General features: G+C 41.4%; 1 protein-coding gene across 2 annotated transcripts in view; it reads left to right on the top strand.

The window, feature by feature from the left end:
* The window catches only part of Nt5dc1 (5'-nucleotidase domain containing 1), a 114,981-nt gene extending 99,909 nt beyond the window's left edge, over positions 1 to 15,072 (top strand). For both annotated transcript variants that reach the window (NM_001347463.1, NM_176968.5), the window contains 4 exons: positions 3,813 to 3,931; positions 4,940 to 5,092; positions 8,212 to 8,380; positions 13,702 to 15,072. In NM_001347463.1, the coding sequence (NP_001334392.1) occupies positions 3,813 to 3,931; positions 4,940 to 5,092; positions 8,212 to 8,380; positions 13,702 to 13,832 (572 nt within the window). In that variant the 3' untranslated portion in view covers positions 13,833 to 15,072. The remainder of the gene's footprint in view (positions 1 to 3,812; positions 3,932 to 4,939; positions 5,093 to 8,211; positions 8,381 to 13,701) is intronic.

Below are 15,072 nucleotides of genomic sequence, written 5' to 3'. Positions count from 1 at the left end.
AAAAACACTTATGCCTCTGTGTTTTTCCATAGAGGCATATAATGGATAGCTTAAACATGTAATTGAATAACAGCAGCAAGCAATAATGATTAATCTGAAGTAAACTTACTCCTATCTACCACACCTGGGGGAACCTCAAAAACACACTCCAAAAGGAATTCCATGTTTTGAAGAAACTGACATCATAGGATTCTTGTCTTTTTTTTTTTTTTTTCTTGGAGCTTTCACACGAGCACTCAGAATTCTCCTCACTGACTGTGTTCCAACATTTATGCATTTCGATCTTGGCCCCTTATTTGGGGCTCTCAGATACATTCTCCCTTCATGTGACATCTTCACACTCCATCGACTATCTCTTTTGCTGTGCAGATGGCAGCGTTGTAGAATGATGCAACCCATCTGTCCATTTTTACTCTATTACCCCTGCTTTGGAATCCCAAAATGTCTTATAAATCTTAACCCTGTCCTGTTGTTTCAAAGATGAAAGTCTAGATTGATGTAGATCATTGCCCTGTTGTGACTTCTTTAAGATGCCTAGAAACCTCAAATATATGTGTCTTCATGCTCATGGTACAGATGTTTAGAAAGCCTCAGAGTCTGAGTGTGATTAACTCAATTTCTAAGGTTCTTTGGTGCCTTGATTTTCTGATATTTAAAACACATTTAAATGGGAAATACAAAGAACCCTATAATTTTTGGACTGATTGCAAATAGATGACTTTGGGAGTACAAGACAAGAGAGCCAGAGCTGTGGTCATCGGAGAGTGACATGGTCCTTCCTGGAAAGACTATGGATCCTGCCCTTTTCCTGTCGCTATTTTCTGTAGCTGTGCTCTGTGCAGCTCACCAGTGTGTGCCTGCCTATTATCAGTTTGTGCCTACCCACCTCCAATTACCTTTTTCTTGCTAATGATCCCAGCTTTCTGCTTTCTGTGGATGGTTTTACTCTCACTTGTACATTGATAGGTTCCAATTGCTCGTTCTGTGACCCACGGAGACATAGTTTGTCTTCTGTACTCTCCATACCCCAGGGATAGGTCTGAAAACTTGGAGTGCTCCTAGGAGCTCATCAGCCCCTGCCACTTAGCCTGCTGTCCTTACCACAATCCATAACTCCCTTAGAAATTTTGCCAGCCACAGATGTCAATGAAATGATGAAAACCCAGTCACCCTCTGTGTCACCCATGTCTGACATCTGTCCTTAGGCTCACCCCTGTCTTCCTCCCTCTACCCTCATCTTCTCTCAGGTGACTCAATGCAGCCCTGCAGTATGCTTGGGTCCCTGAGCTCCAGCCCACATCAGCCTGGTAATCCTCAAGCCATCCTCCATATTAACAAGTAGGATGCTCGTCAGATCAGGTCTCTGCTATAACTGCCAGAAGTAAATTCAGTCTGTGTTCCAAACAGTCAAAGGCAGAGAAATAAAATTAAGATAGTAACGGTGCTGGAATAGAATATCCCAGGAGCCAATCTGTGTTCAGTGTGTCCTTGATGAGTGGCATGTGCCTGACATCAGTTGTTGCCATGGTAACTAGAGAAGAGCAGATGGTACTGCAGCCAATGAGGGCCCTGTAACTCGGTCAGCCTGACCCCTGCTGACCCTAAGAAAAGTGTGGGGTGAGAGAAGCATCACATAGGCAGAGTCTGCCCCTCCCCCACTTCCTTTCTATGCTATGCAAAGGGAGAACTCAGCCCTTACCAATGCTAAGATACAAGATTCAGAGGGACCTACCTCCTATCTGGCTACTTCACTGCCAACTCACTCCCCACCCCATTGGCCTCAGCTGTTGTGAACACGTGAACATCCTCCCAGCCCCCACTCCACCCCCACCTTGCCTCATCTTTCCCTAGCCCAGCCTCCTGTCCTGAATCTCAAGGGATTTTTTTTCCCTGCATAGCACTTGGTGTTTTAAACATTTATTTTCCTTCCATCTAGAAAACAAAGACAACCAAACATGCTGATTCACACCAAGCTTGTGTGAACAAGGAGACAATTTAACCATGAAAGTGCCAGAGCTGGAAACCCTTATCATCTTCAGCCTGCTCTGCAGACCTTATGTAATCCCTCACTTCTGTGACTCTCTCCCCAATTCTTCTCTCTCTCCTCGTGCTCCATTCACACTGACGTCAATTCATTATTTGCTTTTAAGCAGTTCAGTATCTTTCCAGTTATTCATTGGCAAGCATGGTATATATTTAATCACATCCACACAATCATGCCAGTTCCCACTCCATATAAGCATCCTATAGCCCGTAAGTTCTCTTCTCTTCCCTGTTGTGTACTGGTTACAGTATCTCTGCTGAAAACATGACCTTTTATTCCTCATCCAGGTGTCTGTCCTGGCTGCTCTCGCTGTCGTTGCTTCTGGGATTGTAATGTATATACACAATCACTTTGTTAAAATGGAGACTGATTGAGGTCTCTGTCCTGGCTGCTCTCGCTGTCGTTGCTTCTGGGATTGTAATGTATATACACAATCACTTTGTTAAAATGAAGACTGACTGAGCCAGCCTGGGGAATCCTTAGCTTCTGCACGTTTAAGCTCAGAAGATGACACTTTAAGGGACAATGAAGTAGATGGGAAGCATTCCCCTCCTCTGTCTGGAGACCCCTTATCCTTGCCCGATGGCATTCACCTATCTGTTCCTTCTCAAGGGCTCCGGTTCCCTCAGTATCACAGTGAAGTTGGCTGCTGAGATTTCTCTTCTATTCAGGTGTGCCTCCCATGGGTAGCAGCTATGTTTAGAAAGCTGTCCTTAGCACTGTGCCAGTAACATGTGAAACATTACTAAATAAATGTGACAGAATCTTTCATTGTACCAGTTACAATTCCTGAGGCACACTGGGGTTGCAGGTACGTGCTTGCCACGAACCTTATATGGGCTCTGGGGATCCAAACGCAGGTCTGTCGGGAATTACTTTTTCCACTATGCCATCTCCACAGCACCTCCGTTCCTGTTTCTGTTCTATTGAATTTGCTCTACCTTACTAGCAAGTTGTTTATCTTTAGTGGTAAATCTTCCTGTTATAGCCCCTGTTTTGTGTACATTTCCTGAGAACACACACATAAAAATCTACTTACCCTAGTCAGGACACCAGCAGAAACACAGAAACAATTGCACCAGTGATTTAGTGGGCAAGTGAGTTTAATTGGGGTTACATTCAGGAGCATGGGTTACTTGTAGGCAGCAGTTAAATGGTTGATGACCTGTATGTCCTCAGGGAGGAGTAGAAGCCCTTCCCCCAGAAAAAGAGACAGTCAATAGGCCCAGCCCTGTACAGGTCTTCTGTCTCTTACTGATAGCCACAGTTGTTAAGGATTCAAAAGGCAATAACCGTGTCACCCTAGGGGGGGAAAAAGCCATTAGTAGGATAATTGTTCTATTACAACCCCAACATGAATTAGCATTTAATAGATATTTTGTTTGAAATTTTTCATTCTACCCATGGCAAGAAACATTATGATGTTCACTTAGTAAACCATTTATAAAGCAGAGGCAGGTAATGGCACTTGCTGCCAAGACAGAATACCTAACAATCTGTTTAATCCATAGAACCAACTCCTAAGACTGGTCTCTGTGTGCCATGGCGTGCACACACCCATGCATAAATAGACAGACAGACAGACATAGACAGATAGACAGACAGACAGACATAGATAGATAGATGAAAGATAGATCTGTCTAATAACTGTAAGCACACACAATGCTTACAGCATGTGCTTACTGAATGCGCACATGCTTTCCTTCTATACATGGTCCATGGCCCAAGGTGCAGCCCAACTAAAGATTGTTGTCAACCATACTTGCAGAGAATGATGAAGAGAAGGATGAGCTGCCGTCTCTGGATAAACCGGGCTGGTACTCCCAAGGGAACGCTGCCCACCTTTATGAGCTTCTGAAGAAAATGACCAGCAAGCCTGAACCCAAGGTAATGTCTGATCTCAATCAGCAGAGGCCTTGATGTCCACGTGCGATACAAATGGTGTGAACAGAGTCATGGGTGCAAATGGTTAACAGTTGTATTCTGCCTCTGAGCACCTGCTGCCTCTCTCCTTCTGCCTCTTTGACTAGATGCACTCTTGGTAGATACTCAGTCTTTATTTGTGACAGGGAAAAACAAGGATTCCAGAGAGGCCACAAGTCTAGGAAGTACAGTTCATACACGCAGTGCCTAAGAAGTGACATTCTGAAAACACCAAAGAATATTTTATAAATAAAACAAGGAGTGACTACCAACACTGACAGGCTTTTCCTCAAAGAATTGTTTGTTTCTGATCCCTTGGTCACATTGTCAATGCTGTACATTGATCTACACGATGCTCACCATAAGCCTGGTGAGCAGGAAGAATCACTGGGTAGCTGGCCATGGTTCATCGGTACCTACTTCCTTGGCCGTCTGAGAACTACTCAAGGGATCAGCAGAACCAGGGCCTGGATGAGGAACCTTGGTTCTTAGCCCTTAATCTCAGGCCCTCTTCTCTGAATGGAGGGGTATGGTCTGGATCAGTAGGGCTTTGCCTCAGGATATCTGAGGGCCTTTCCAAACTGTGTATGCTGGAACCATACATTCATGAGTTCTGTTTCAGCAGATCCACGGCAAGTCCTCAGAGGGTATAAACTCTTAAACAGTGGTTATGATGCATGTTCTTAGTAACAAGTAATTCCCTATAATAAATTTTATTATTAACATGTGAAAACACACAGGCTCACTTCTTCATGACGAATATCAAGTAAAATTGTTTCTCATATTCTACCTTCCTGCCATCTTCAACAAACCTGTGAATCATATAGGACCAATAATATGTGTGTGAAATTATTTGTAGGAATTTAAGACCCTTGGGGTGGCTGCTGCCTGTGGAGGGCCTTCCTTCTGTTTTCTGTGCTGTGGCCACCACTCTCACCTCCATGTCTCATTCAGAATTCTGTCTGATCACAGGTCGTTTACTTTGGTGACAGCATGCATTCAGACATTTTCCCAGCCCATCACTATACTAACTGGGAGACTGTCCTTATTCTCGAGGAGCTTCAGGGGCCAGAAATGGAAAAGCCTGAGGAAGCAGAGCCTCTGGAGAAAAGAGGAAAATATGAGGTAAGGATCCTGTCTACCCTTTTTGAGACAGGAGATATGGGGGGGTGGCAGTGTTTGAAAGCTAAAGTCTCCTTTTGCTACCTGACTTTAGAATCAACTGGAAATGGTGTTATATGCCTGTAGTCCCTCCATGGTAAATGGAAGAAGAGGATCAGAATTTCAGGGGCAAGTTTTACACCAGTCTGGGCTTTATGTGATCCTGTCTCAAATTAGCAAAGTATTCTGGTCTGCCGGGATATCTTCATGTTTCTATAGTCTGTGTCCAGATCACTATTATTTAATGACTTCCACCAAAGCAGATAACTCTAGTCAACCTCGTTTTAAGAGCCTGGTATGTGTCATCATCATTCTGTCATGGATGGGGAGAACTGTCTGAGGTTCCCCCTCTAACTGGGGAGCTATTGGCATGGCAGTTAATGACTGCAAGGGAAGGGTAGTCATTTTTTTCAATCATGTAGCCAGCGATAAGTGGCCCATGATCCAATAAATGAGCCCACACCTTTGTTCATGCAACACCCCTAATTAAACTCAGTGGGTCATTTTTTGAAAGGACATGAAAGTAGAAGGGAGACTCATGAGAAGAAATAGTTCAGAGGAGGGGGACAAGAAGGTAAGGAAATTAATATAATCCAAATCCATAATATGCATGTGTGAAATCAAAGGGAAGTACCAAAAAAAAATGTTATCTGTCATGTATCTACCTGCTTAGGTTTAAAAGTAAATGAAGCAATTGTATGCGTTTCACCAATATCTTTTGCCATAAACCTGAGCTTCCAACTAATGAAGTCCAGATGGAACAATATAGAGCTCCATCCTGTGTCTTTGAGCAGCACTGTACAAATAGCACTCCTGAGAGTTTAGCCCCGTTGCTGCCTCCCTGTGGAGGGGACAGAACTCAGACATCTTTAATCCCAGCAGAAAGCAAACACTCTCTAGAGAAAGCTAAGAGCTGGAGAGTCCCTTGTGATTAAGAAAAATGCAGATTTTCCAAATGTTACGCATGTAATATATAGAGTCTGTCTTTCAGTTCAAAAAGTCCAAAACTGCCTATAGAAGAGCATTCTAGTCAAGAATGAAAGGAGAAAAATATGATGGTCCCCTTCCTCATCCTTCACATAAAAATGAACTCTGAAGGGGCATTATAGACCTGGAAATAAAGCCATACCTGTAATGTTTATTAAGTTTGAAAATGTTGTTGTAACTGTGGTGATTTGAATGTGAATGGCCCCATAGGCTCACATATTTGAGTACCCCGTCTCCAGTTGTTGGAACTGTTTAGGAGGGATTAGGAAGTGTGACCTTCTCACTAAGTAAATAAGTACCTGGGAAGCCACTCCCAGTGAGCTCTCTACATCTTAGTCATAGGCAAGAATATAATCTCTTAGCTAGTGCTGCACCACCATGCCTGCCTGCCTGCTGCCATATTCCCCACCATGCTGATCCTGGACTCTGACCCTATGAGCCCTCAATACACTCTTCTGTAAGTTATCATAATCAAGGTGTCTCTTCACAGCGGTAGAAAAGTAGCTGAGACAGTGATCTCATTGTAAGGAATGATTTGCCAAGTTATAACTTGAAGGACAGTAAGAAGTACGAATATAGCTAGGGAGATGGCTCAGTCAGTAAAGTGCTTGCCTTGAAATCATAAGGACCCGACTTCAGTCCCAAGAACATACGTTTTCTTAACGTTCCCTGGTGACACATGTTTGTAATGGCTTCGAGAGATAGGGGTGGGCAAAAGGGCTTGCTGGCCTGTCACTCTAACCAAAGCAGTGAGCACCAGGTTCAATGGGAGAGCCTGTCTCAAAAACATAAGATTGAGAGAGAAAAACACTCACTATCCACCTCTGCCCTGTGCATGCACATGTATGCACACATGTGCACACATAGAAGTAAACAAGTACCTGGAGTATACCTACCCTTTGGAAAATCTATAATGGAGAGTTTGTGGCTAGACCTAGAAATGAACATACTTATTGTGCAGTTCTCTCAATGAAGACCTAGAAAATATTCATAGGAAAAACAACAACAACAACCAGTAACCCAGGTATGGTGGTGCACTTCATCTCAGCACTTGGGAGGCAGAGGCAGGCAGATCTCTATAAGTTCAAGGCCAGCCTGGTCTACATAGCAAGTTCCAGACCAGTCAATGATTTACAATGAGACCCTGTCTGTCAACATCCAATGTGTTGAGGGATCCCAAGTGAGAGTTGCATTAATCAGGACACATGGATGCAACACAAAAGCTAGATGATGCACAGTTTATTCAGAGTTCCAGCATCTTTTATACAGAAGGCAGAATAAAGATTTCCCCCAGCTTCTAATTCTTACCAACTGCTGTTTCCCTAGCAATAGCTTATCTTGGTTTAAGGTGACCCAAGCCTCTTTGCACACTGAGAAATCTTTCAGCAGTCCAACTCTTAGTTCTTTCTTATAAATAAAAACAAAGTTACTTTCTCATGAGAAAAGGATCATGAAGGCCACCTCCTCAGACTTGCAGCTCACATGGCAGAAGACCAGGATTCTCTGCTTGAGAGAGTATGTCTTCTTGGTGTCTCAGTATGCTGAGAGTCACAAAGATCCCATGTTGCCGCGCAACTAGCAAGCTAGGAGCAGTCACCTCACGCCATTTCTCTATAGCTGTCAATAAATTAAATAAATAAAAATAAAATAGAAACTAGTCGTTTTAAACCTTTATTGATGTATTGGCTTCATGTTTCAGGAACACTGAAAGCAATAAATAAGTTTTTATATCTCACACTCTTCTAAAAGACAAAAACTACCAAAAAAATTCCAATGGAGTGGGTTTTTAATTATCCTACAATATAATAAGACTAATGATGATGATAGTAGGTAAATTAGAATTATTTTAATCATAGAGAATATATAGTTTTTAGATTATGAAAACTGACTTTTTAAGGAGCCAATCCTGGGTCATGTTAAAGTGCACTCATAGTAAGGAGATATTATTTTCTTTGCAAACATGGAACAGGTTTCCAAACCCTGCCCTTAGGTCCCTGTAGCTTTTCCTCCTTCTGTTCATTTAGTGAGTAGAAAACACTTGCAGGAACACTTCACTACGATACCGTTCTAATTATAGTTGTTCCTTCCTCTTCCAGGCACCAATGGTAAAGCCTCTAAACACCTTGTCTAATAAGTGGGGCTCATACTTTATTGACTCAGTCTCCGGACGGGGGAGGGCAGAAGACTCTGTGGTTTATACATGGTCCTCTAAGAGAATCAGCACCTACAGTACGATTGCAATTCCAAACATTGAATCTATTGCAGGTAAGGGGGAAATAGCTGTGACGCCTCTCCCTGTCCACGATAGTAACCATTAGAGAGAGCTGTTGTCTTCAAAAGGAGCGGTCTTCTTAAGACACTGAGTTAATTTTTTCCTTTATATTTTAGAGGTTATGATTTAATTACATCATTCTTCACTTCCTTTTCAACACCTCTCATATACCCCTCCTGTTCTCATTCAAATTCATGACCTCTCTCTTCACTGATGGTTACGTGTGTGGGTGTGGGTGGGTGTGTGTGTGTGTGTGTGTGTATTCCTAAATATATCTTGCTCAGTATATATGAGTTGCTCTTTAAGGGAAAGAGCTTCTAGATACTGTAGCCTGGGTCAGGATCTCCCCCACCCCCCACTTCCTATCCTACCCCACCCTGAGACACACACCTTTCTGGAGTCAACTACAAAAGGTGGACATTTTAAAAATCTGTTTGAAGAATTAGGATACAGGTTGGGAGAAGTACCAGGGCGATGAACCTGGCTTTGGGGCTGCTTTCCCCACAGAGGTTTGAGTGAACCTTTCAGTAACTTCATGTAACCTCTAGGATGGGAACAGAAAAACATGAGCCTGGTGAGCTCCTTCAAGTCTCTGTTGTAAGGGAGAGTTAAGGCAGAGTCCACATTTCCACAGGGCCTGAAACTCGGCTTCGAACAGCTGAACAGCAAAAATTATTAGTCCCCCCCCCCCAACAGTGGCTAAAGCCTCCATATACTTGATGAGAATGAAAGTCCATTTTCTTTTGAGAAATATATTATTCCAGGACACAAACACTTCTTAAAAGTAATTCATATAATGTACAACCCAGAATGAAAAATTGCCAGGAATATGAGTCTAGGAGATCACAAAAATAACAAAACACCCAACTACAAAAAACAAAGGAATGGGACATTTTGTAGAGATGTAAACACTAAGATGATGGAAATTTTTAATTAAATCTTTCAAGATCAAAATGGAGGTAGTAATGAGCTGATTAAACACCATGGAAGTGAATTGCTATACTGGGAAAGAGCTCAAAGGAGGCCGGCAGTTGCAGCCCCATGTCATAGGGCCTGCCTGGCATGTGCAAAGCCTGGGTTCACTCCCCAACACTGTGGGAGAGAGCCAAGCAGGAAGGAAGGTGGGTGCAGAATGGAGCTCCACCAGGTAAAACCACAGGAGACTCTGAAAGCAGGCTTAAGGGGGCATAAAAGTATGGAGATTTTTGTAATTTGGCTCCAAGAGTAACTAAAGTCATGTGGAACCAACCAGATGCTTTGGGAAACATTTGTTAACATGAAAGTGACTTCTTAATGATAAGTTCTCTGGAACATACATAGGAACTTAAAGTCTGAGACACTCACTGGGATGCTTCATTCTTCAGATGGAAACAATCTGTCCTCGTTTATTTGAGAAGCCCACCCTGCTGTATAGAGGTGCTTTTGGTGTGGAGTCCTAGGGTCCAAATCGCTTCTGAATTTGGCAAAGGACTTGAGGAGAAAAGAGCAGAAACCAGTTTTCTGCCCTTCCTTTGCCCTGGGCTCCTAGCTAATCACTTCTGCTTCTGTCTCTGCTGTCCTAGAAGATTGCCTAAAGTCCCTGGGTTTTCTGCTGCCAGTAGCTAGCCTAGCCTTCAGCCTGAACACACACACATGAAGGAAATCAGTGGCAGAAAGTGGCTTCCCTCTTCATTCATTGATCTTCCTTGGAATCTGTGTTCCTGAGTGTCACCCTGGTGTTTATCTAGTTCCTTCTCCTCCAAGTCAGAACCCTGGATATGTGTTTAAGCTTCACATTCCTAGGTTGGAGCCAATGGTATCAGAGTACATTTTCTTCCTTACAGAATGGATACTAGAGAAAAAAGCAAGGTACTTACCGGAATTATCAGTAGGACGGTGGTGGTGGCTCTAAGTTAGGTTTGATCTTCTAAAATAACCTTGTTCTGAAATGGTATTTTGTTCTCGAGTGTTCCTTTTTGTTGTTGTTCAATGCTTACACATAAAACTAAAGGTAGCCTTAAAATAATCTTTCTTACAAAAGAAAAAAAATCTGAAAAACTGTTAGCAAAATCAATTTCTTTCAAAATAATTAAGAATTTTATTGAGGTGATTTAGTAATAGAAGCCACTGGATTATTCTAAGATACCCAGATAGATATAAAAAATTATCAAGTGTGGTTGTAAATAGTAAGAAAGTCAAAGAAAAATGAGTTTCCATTCTAAAACCTACTTCTAAAATATTTAGAAAATGAGCCCTCAGTTGTCACATCCATGCACCTTTCTTTTTCTTCATTTTGTAAATATGTGTTTAATTGTATTTGTGTCTGTCACATACATGCAGGCACCTGTGACAGCCACCCAATGTAGATGCTTGAACTGAGCGAGGGTGCTCTGGAAGAGCAGTGAGTGCCCATAGTCAAGAGGCACCTCCTGCCTCTCACTCTCATATTCTCAAAGCTCTCTCCCTGAACCCTAGGAGAGCACGTGACGAGGCCAGCTTCTCTCAAAGGAGCTAATAAGCAGGTCTAACAAACCTGAAGCAAACCCTTCCCTTGCTGGGAAATGTGGAGAGAGTATTAGTTCTGATGCTGGAGACACCTCTTCAAAGTGTAACACATTAATCACATTGTTTGACTACGTTGCATCTCCTACAGAACTGTAGCTTAATTATATCAGTCAGACTCAGCGGTTGGCACTGCTGTGTCACTTACGTCAGAATAAAAATGGTAGCTCTAGGCAAAGGTGTGATGGTCACGGCTTTACACATACGAACGATACAATCTTGTATGACTTAGATCCTGCAGTTGAAGTTCCAAGAGTCACTCCCTTTCTCTGTGTCTTTTTACCATGTGGGAATCTATTCATTTTTGTACACTTCATGTAAGTGTTCCACAGTTGGGATAATATGGCTGATACAGTGTATTTATGACAGAATTTAAGAGAAAACTGCTACTTTAAGTAGAAATCAGGAGGAGGGAGTTCTTGTTTCTCTTGTTCCAAGTAGTTAACTGTCATCAGTGACTTCCCTACTGCACTGGTTTTTTCTTGATGACTCATCATCTCATGAATCACTAGGCTTGTGATTTTTGTTTTCTGAGTTTGCATGTGTGTGCTCTTGTGTAGTGTGTGTGTGTGTGTTTCTTCAGGCAGTCATCCACCTTTCCCTTGAGATGGAATCTTTCATGGGTCTGTAACTTAACAAGTAACCAAGGTAAGGTAGACTAGATAGCTGGTCAGCAAACTAGAGAGCTGCCTATGTCCACTTCCCCAACAGGGGATTACAAGTGTGCACCACTGCACACAGGTCTTTAATGTGGGTTCTGGGATCCAACGCAGGTCCTGCTGGATGTAACAAGTACTTTACCAACTGAGCAATCTCTCCAGCTTCAGATTGCTTTTTTTTTAAAAAAAAATTAATATTTATATGAGTACACTGCAGCTGTCCCTAGACACACCAGAAGAGTGCATCAGACCCCATTATAGATGGTTGTGAGCCACCATGTGGTTACTGGGAATTGAACTCAGGACCTCTGGAAGAGCAGTCAGTGCTCTTAACTGCTGAGCCATCTCTCAGGTCCCACTTTTTTTTTTAATGTATGTATATGTGAGGTCTGTGTGACTGTGTGTGTGTGGGGGGGGTGTAGAGGCCACAAAGGGGCTTCAGATTCCTTCGACCTGGAGGCATGGGAGTTTGTGAGCTACCTAATATTTGTGCTGGGATTCAAAGTCTGGTTCTCTTGATGAAACAGCAAGTGTTCTTAACCACTGAGTCATCTCTTCTGCTCCCTGGTTTTCTTTTCTGTTTCTTTCCTTTTTTATATTTATTTTTATTATTAAATTATGTATGCCTGTATATATCTGTGTCTCTGTTGTTATGTGCACATGAATGCATTGTCCACAGAGGTATCAGATCCCCCTTGCAATTAAAAGCACTTGTGAGCCACTTGATGTGGGTTCTGGGAACCGAACTTGGGCCCTCTGTAAGAGCAGTACATTTTCTTAACCACTGAGCTATCTCTCTAACCACCCCTGCTTTGTAAGGTGATGGGGGGAGGGGTGCAAGTAGAAGTCAACAGAGCCCTGAATCTAGAGTCATATGTGGTTATGGACCACTTGATGTGGATACTGGGAACCACATTTAGAGCCTCAGGAAGAACGGCAAGTGATTTTAACTGTGGAGCCAACTTACCAGGCCCTCATATTTCTTAATAAGAAATTGTTGGGCTGGTGAGATGGCTCAGTGGGTAAGAGCACCCGACTGCTCTTCCAAAGGTCCAGAGTTCAAATCCCAGCAACCACATGGTGGTTCACAACCATCTGTAACAAGATCTGACACCCTCTTCTGGAGTGTCTGAAGACAGCTACAGTGTACTTACATATAATAAATAAATAAATCTTAAAAAAAAAAAAAGAGAAATTGTTGCAATTACCATAAGCAGCATTGCTGTTGCATGTTTCATAGCTATGCTGATCATAACTAAATACCCAGGGGCCAGGATACATGATGTTTACTAATGCTAACTGATTTCCTCTTCACAGTAAACCTAGCTTTCTCTGACACTGGGAAAGCAGTGTTCCCTCTTTCTACTCAGGAGTAGTTGTTTCTGGTAACGATTAACTGCTTGAGCCTCAAAGCTTCTCAGTGTCACCTAATATAACATAGAATTTAGGCCAGAGTTCTGGGCACTTCATGTAGTATGTCTAAATGTATCTTGGCATATATACTTACTGCAAATTTTATATACTTTACGCTCTGCATCCTTGGTGCCAACCTATCTATAGTACAAGTATCAAAATTATGAAACTCTGAAAAATAGAAACACTGAATTATTTTACTCTTTTGTTTTGTCTTTAACATTATAATTACACCATTTCCCCCTTTTCCTTCCTCTAAACCCTCCCAAATGTCCCTCGTTGCTCTTTCAAATTCATGTCCTCTGTTTTCATTAATTGCCATTACATGTATATATAATGTGTGTGTGTGTGTGTGTGTGTGTGTGTGTGTGTGTGTGTGTGTGTGTGTGTGTGTGTAAATACAAACCATTCTATCTGTATAATGCTACTTGTTATATACATGTTTTCAAGGCTGACTGTTTGGTCCTGGATAACCAGTGGTGTGCTCTTCCCCATTCCTCCCACTTCCAGCATGCTTTGGTTATCTTTAGTTTTTTGTGTGTTGTGGGAACTTCATGGTCATTTCATCATCAAACTTTAATGTGACTGTTATTGTTGTCCTTGTTCAGCTTATCAAACACTGGATTTTAATCTATTTGTATTTATGAAAGGAGTTTGAGGGCTTATAAAACAAATCATTTTTCTCCTTCCCGTCCTCACAGAGTTACCCCTGGACTACAAATTTACAAGATTTTCTACAAACAATTCAAAAATGGCTGGTTACTATCCCTTGGTCCATCATACCTTGGGTTCTCAAGACACAGACAGCAAAATAATATCTACTGAAAAATGAACCAACCTATGTTCAGTAGACATACTGTTTAAAAAATGTTAGTTTTCCACAACAATGCAAATGTTTTGTAAGAACAATTTTTCAATGAAAATTGACCAAATGGACACTTGTCAGTCTGTCTTTTTAAAATATAAGTAATTTTATATAAATCCTTTTAATGTTTAACAGTTCTTATTATATTAATATTTTTAGTACCCTAGACTAAAAGAGAACATGACTGATCTTTTCTATGCTGGCCGTTTTGAGGATTCTTCCAAGGTGATAGACAAATACATGCATCTACCTGGTCCAGCAGTTTCCAAGCCTGTCCACAGTCTAATAGCAGAGCAGCATAGAACTTGAAAATGCAAATCTGAGTGCTTCCTCCCAAACCTACGAAATCAGAAACTTTGGGAGTGGGGCCAGCAATGGCTTTTAAGCAAACTTCCAGTAAATCGAATGCTCTATTATGATTTGAGACCTAGTAAGTAAACCCTGTTCTGAGTATTCATACTTTTAATTGAAAGTGTAATCTGAATTGATAACACCAAAGTCTAGGTTATTGTTCCAGGCTATTAGGCTTTTTGCTATTTCTTTTTTCCCCCAAAATACATAAAGAGACATGATTTGTTAAGATAATATTACCTCGTTCCTTAGTATTAATTTCTCACATTAGGAAGAGTTAAATTTATACCTATTAAATTCAGCTTTGTCCTTGGAAAGGGAGCTGGAAGACACAGTTGCTTAGGTACACTTCAGGTTAGGATATGTTGTGCTCTGTGTGGTTTTGATAAGTTAACATGTGCATCAGATCATGTATATATAAGATATTCAGATTCAGTTGATGTTTTATAAGTTCCTGGGTCCTCTTTTGCCTGTTAACTTCACTGTACATAAATGGATGGGATTAGAAAATATTATCATTATTTTTGTCTTGGAATTTAGCATATTAACATGTGCACTGAAAATTTTATTTTCTTAAAATTTCCAAATATTCAGATAAATCCTAACTGTACTATGAAGATGTGTTTCTCAGGGTAATTAAAAAGGAAACAGAACTTATTTCTTTACTATCAGTATATTTGATATTGATCAATAAGAATACATATACAGAGATATATTTGATATCCAAAATGTCATTAGAGTATTATAATGAGCGCATGCAATCAAGCCTAGGGCCAAATAAATGCTCTTATCTATCTATTATGTGCTTTAAGTAGAGAATTCACTTTGCTTTAAAATAAAGCTATTTTTCCTTATA

This window comes from Mus musculus, chromosome 10, assembly GCF_000001635.26.
Source record: "Mus musculus strain C57BL/6J chromosome 10, GRCm38.p6 C57BL/6J".
NCBI lineage: Eukaryota > Metazoa > Chordata > Mammalia > Rodentia > Muridae > Mus > Mus musculus.
Note: the sequence above shows the minus strand (reverse complement) of the source record. Positions and strands in the feature narration are given on the sequence as shown.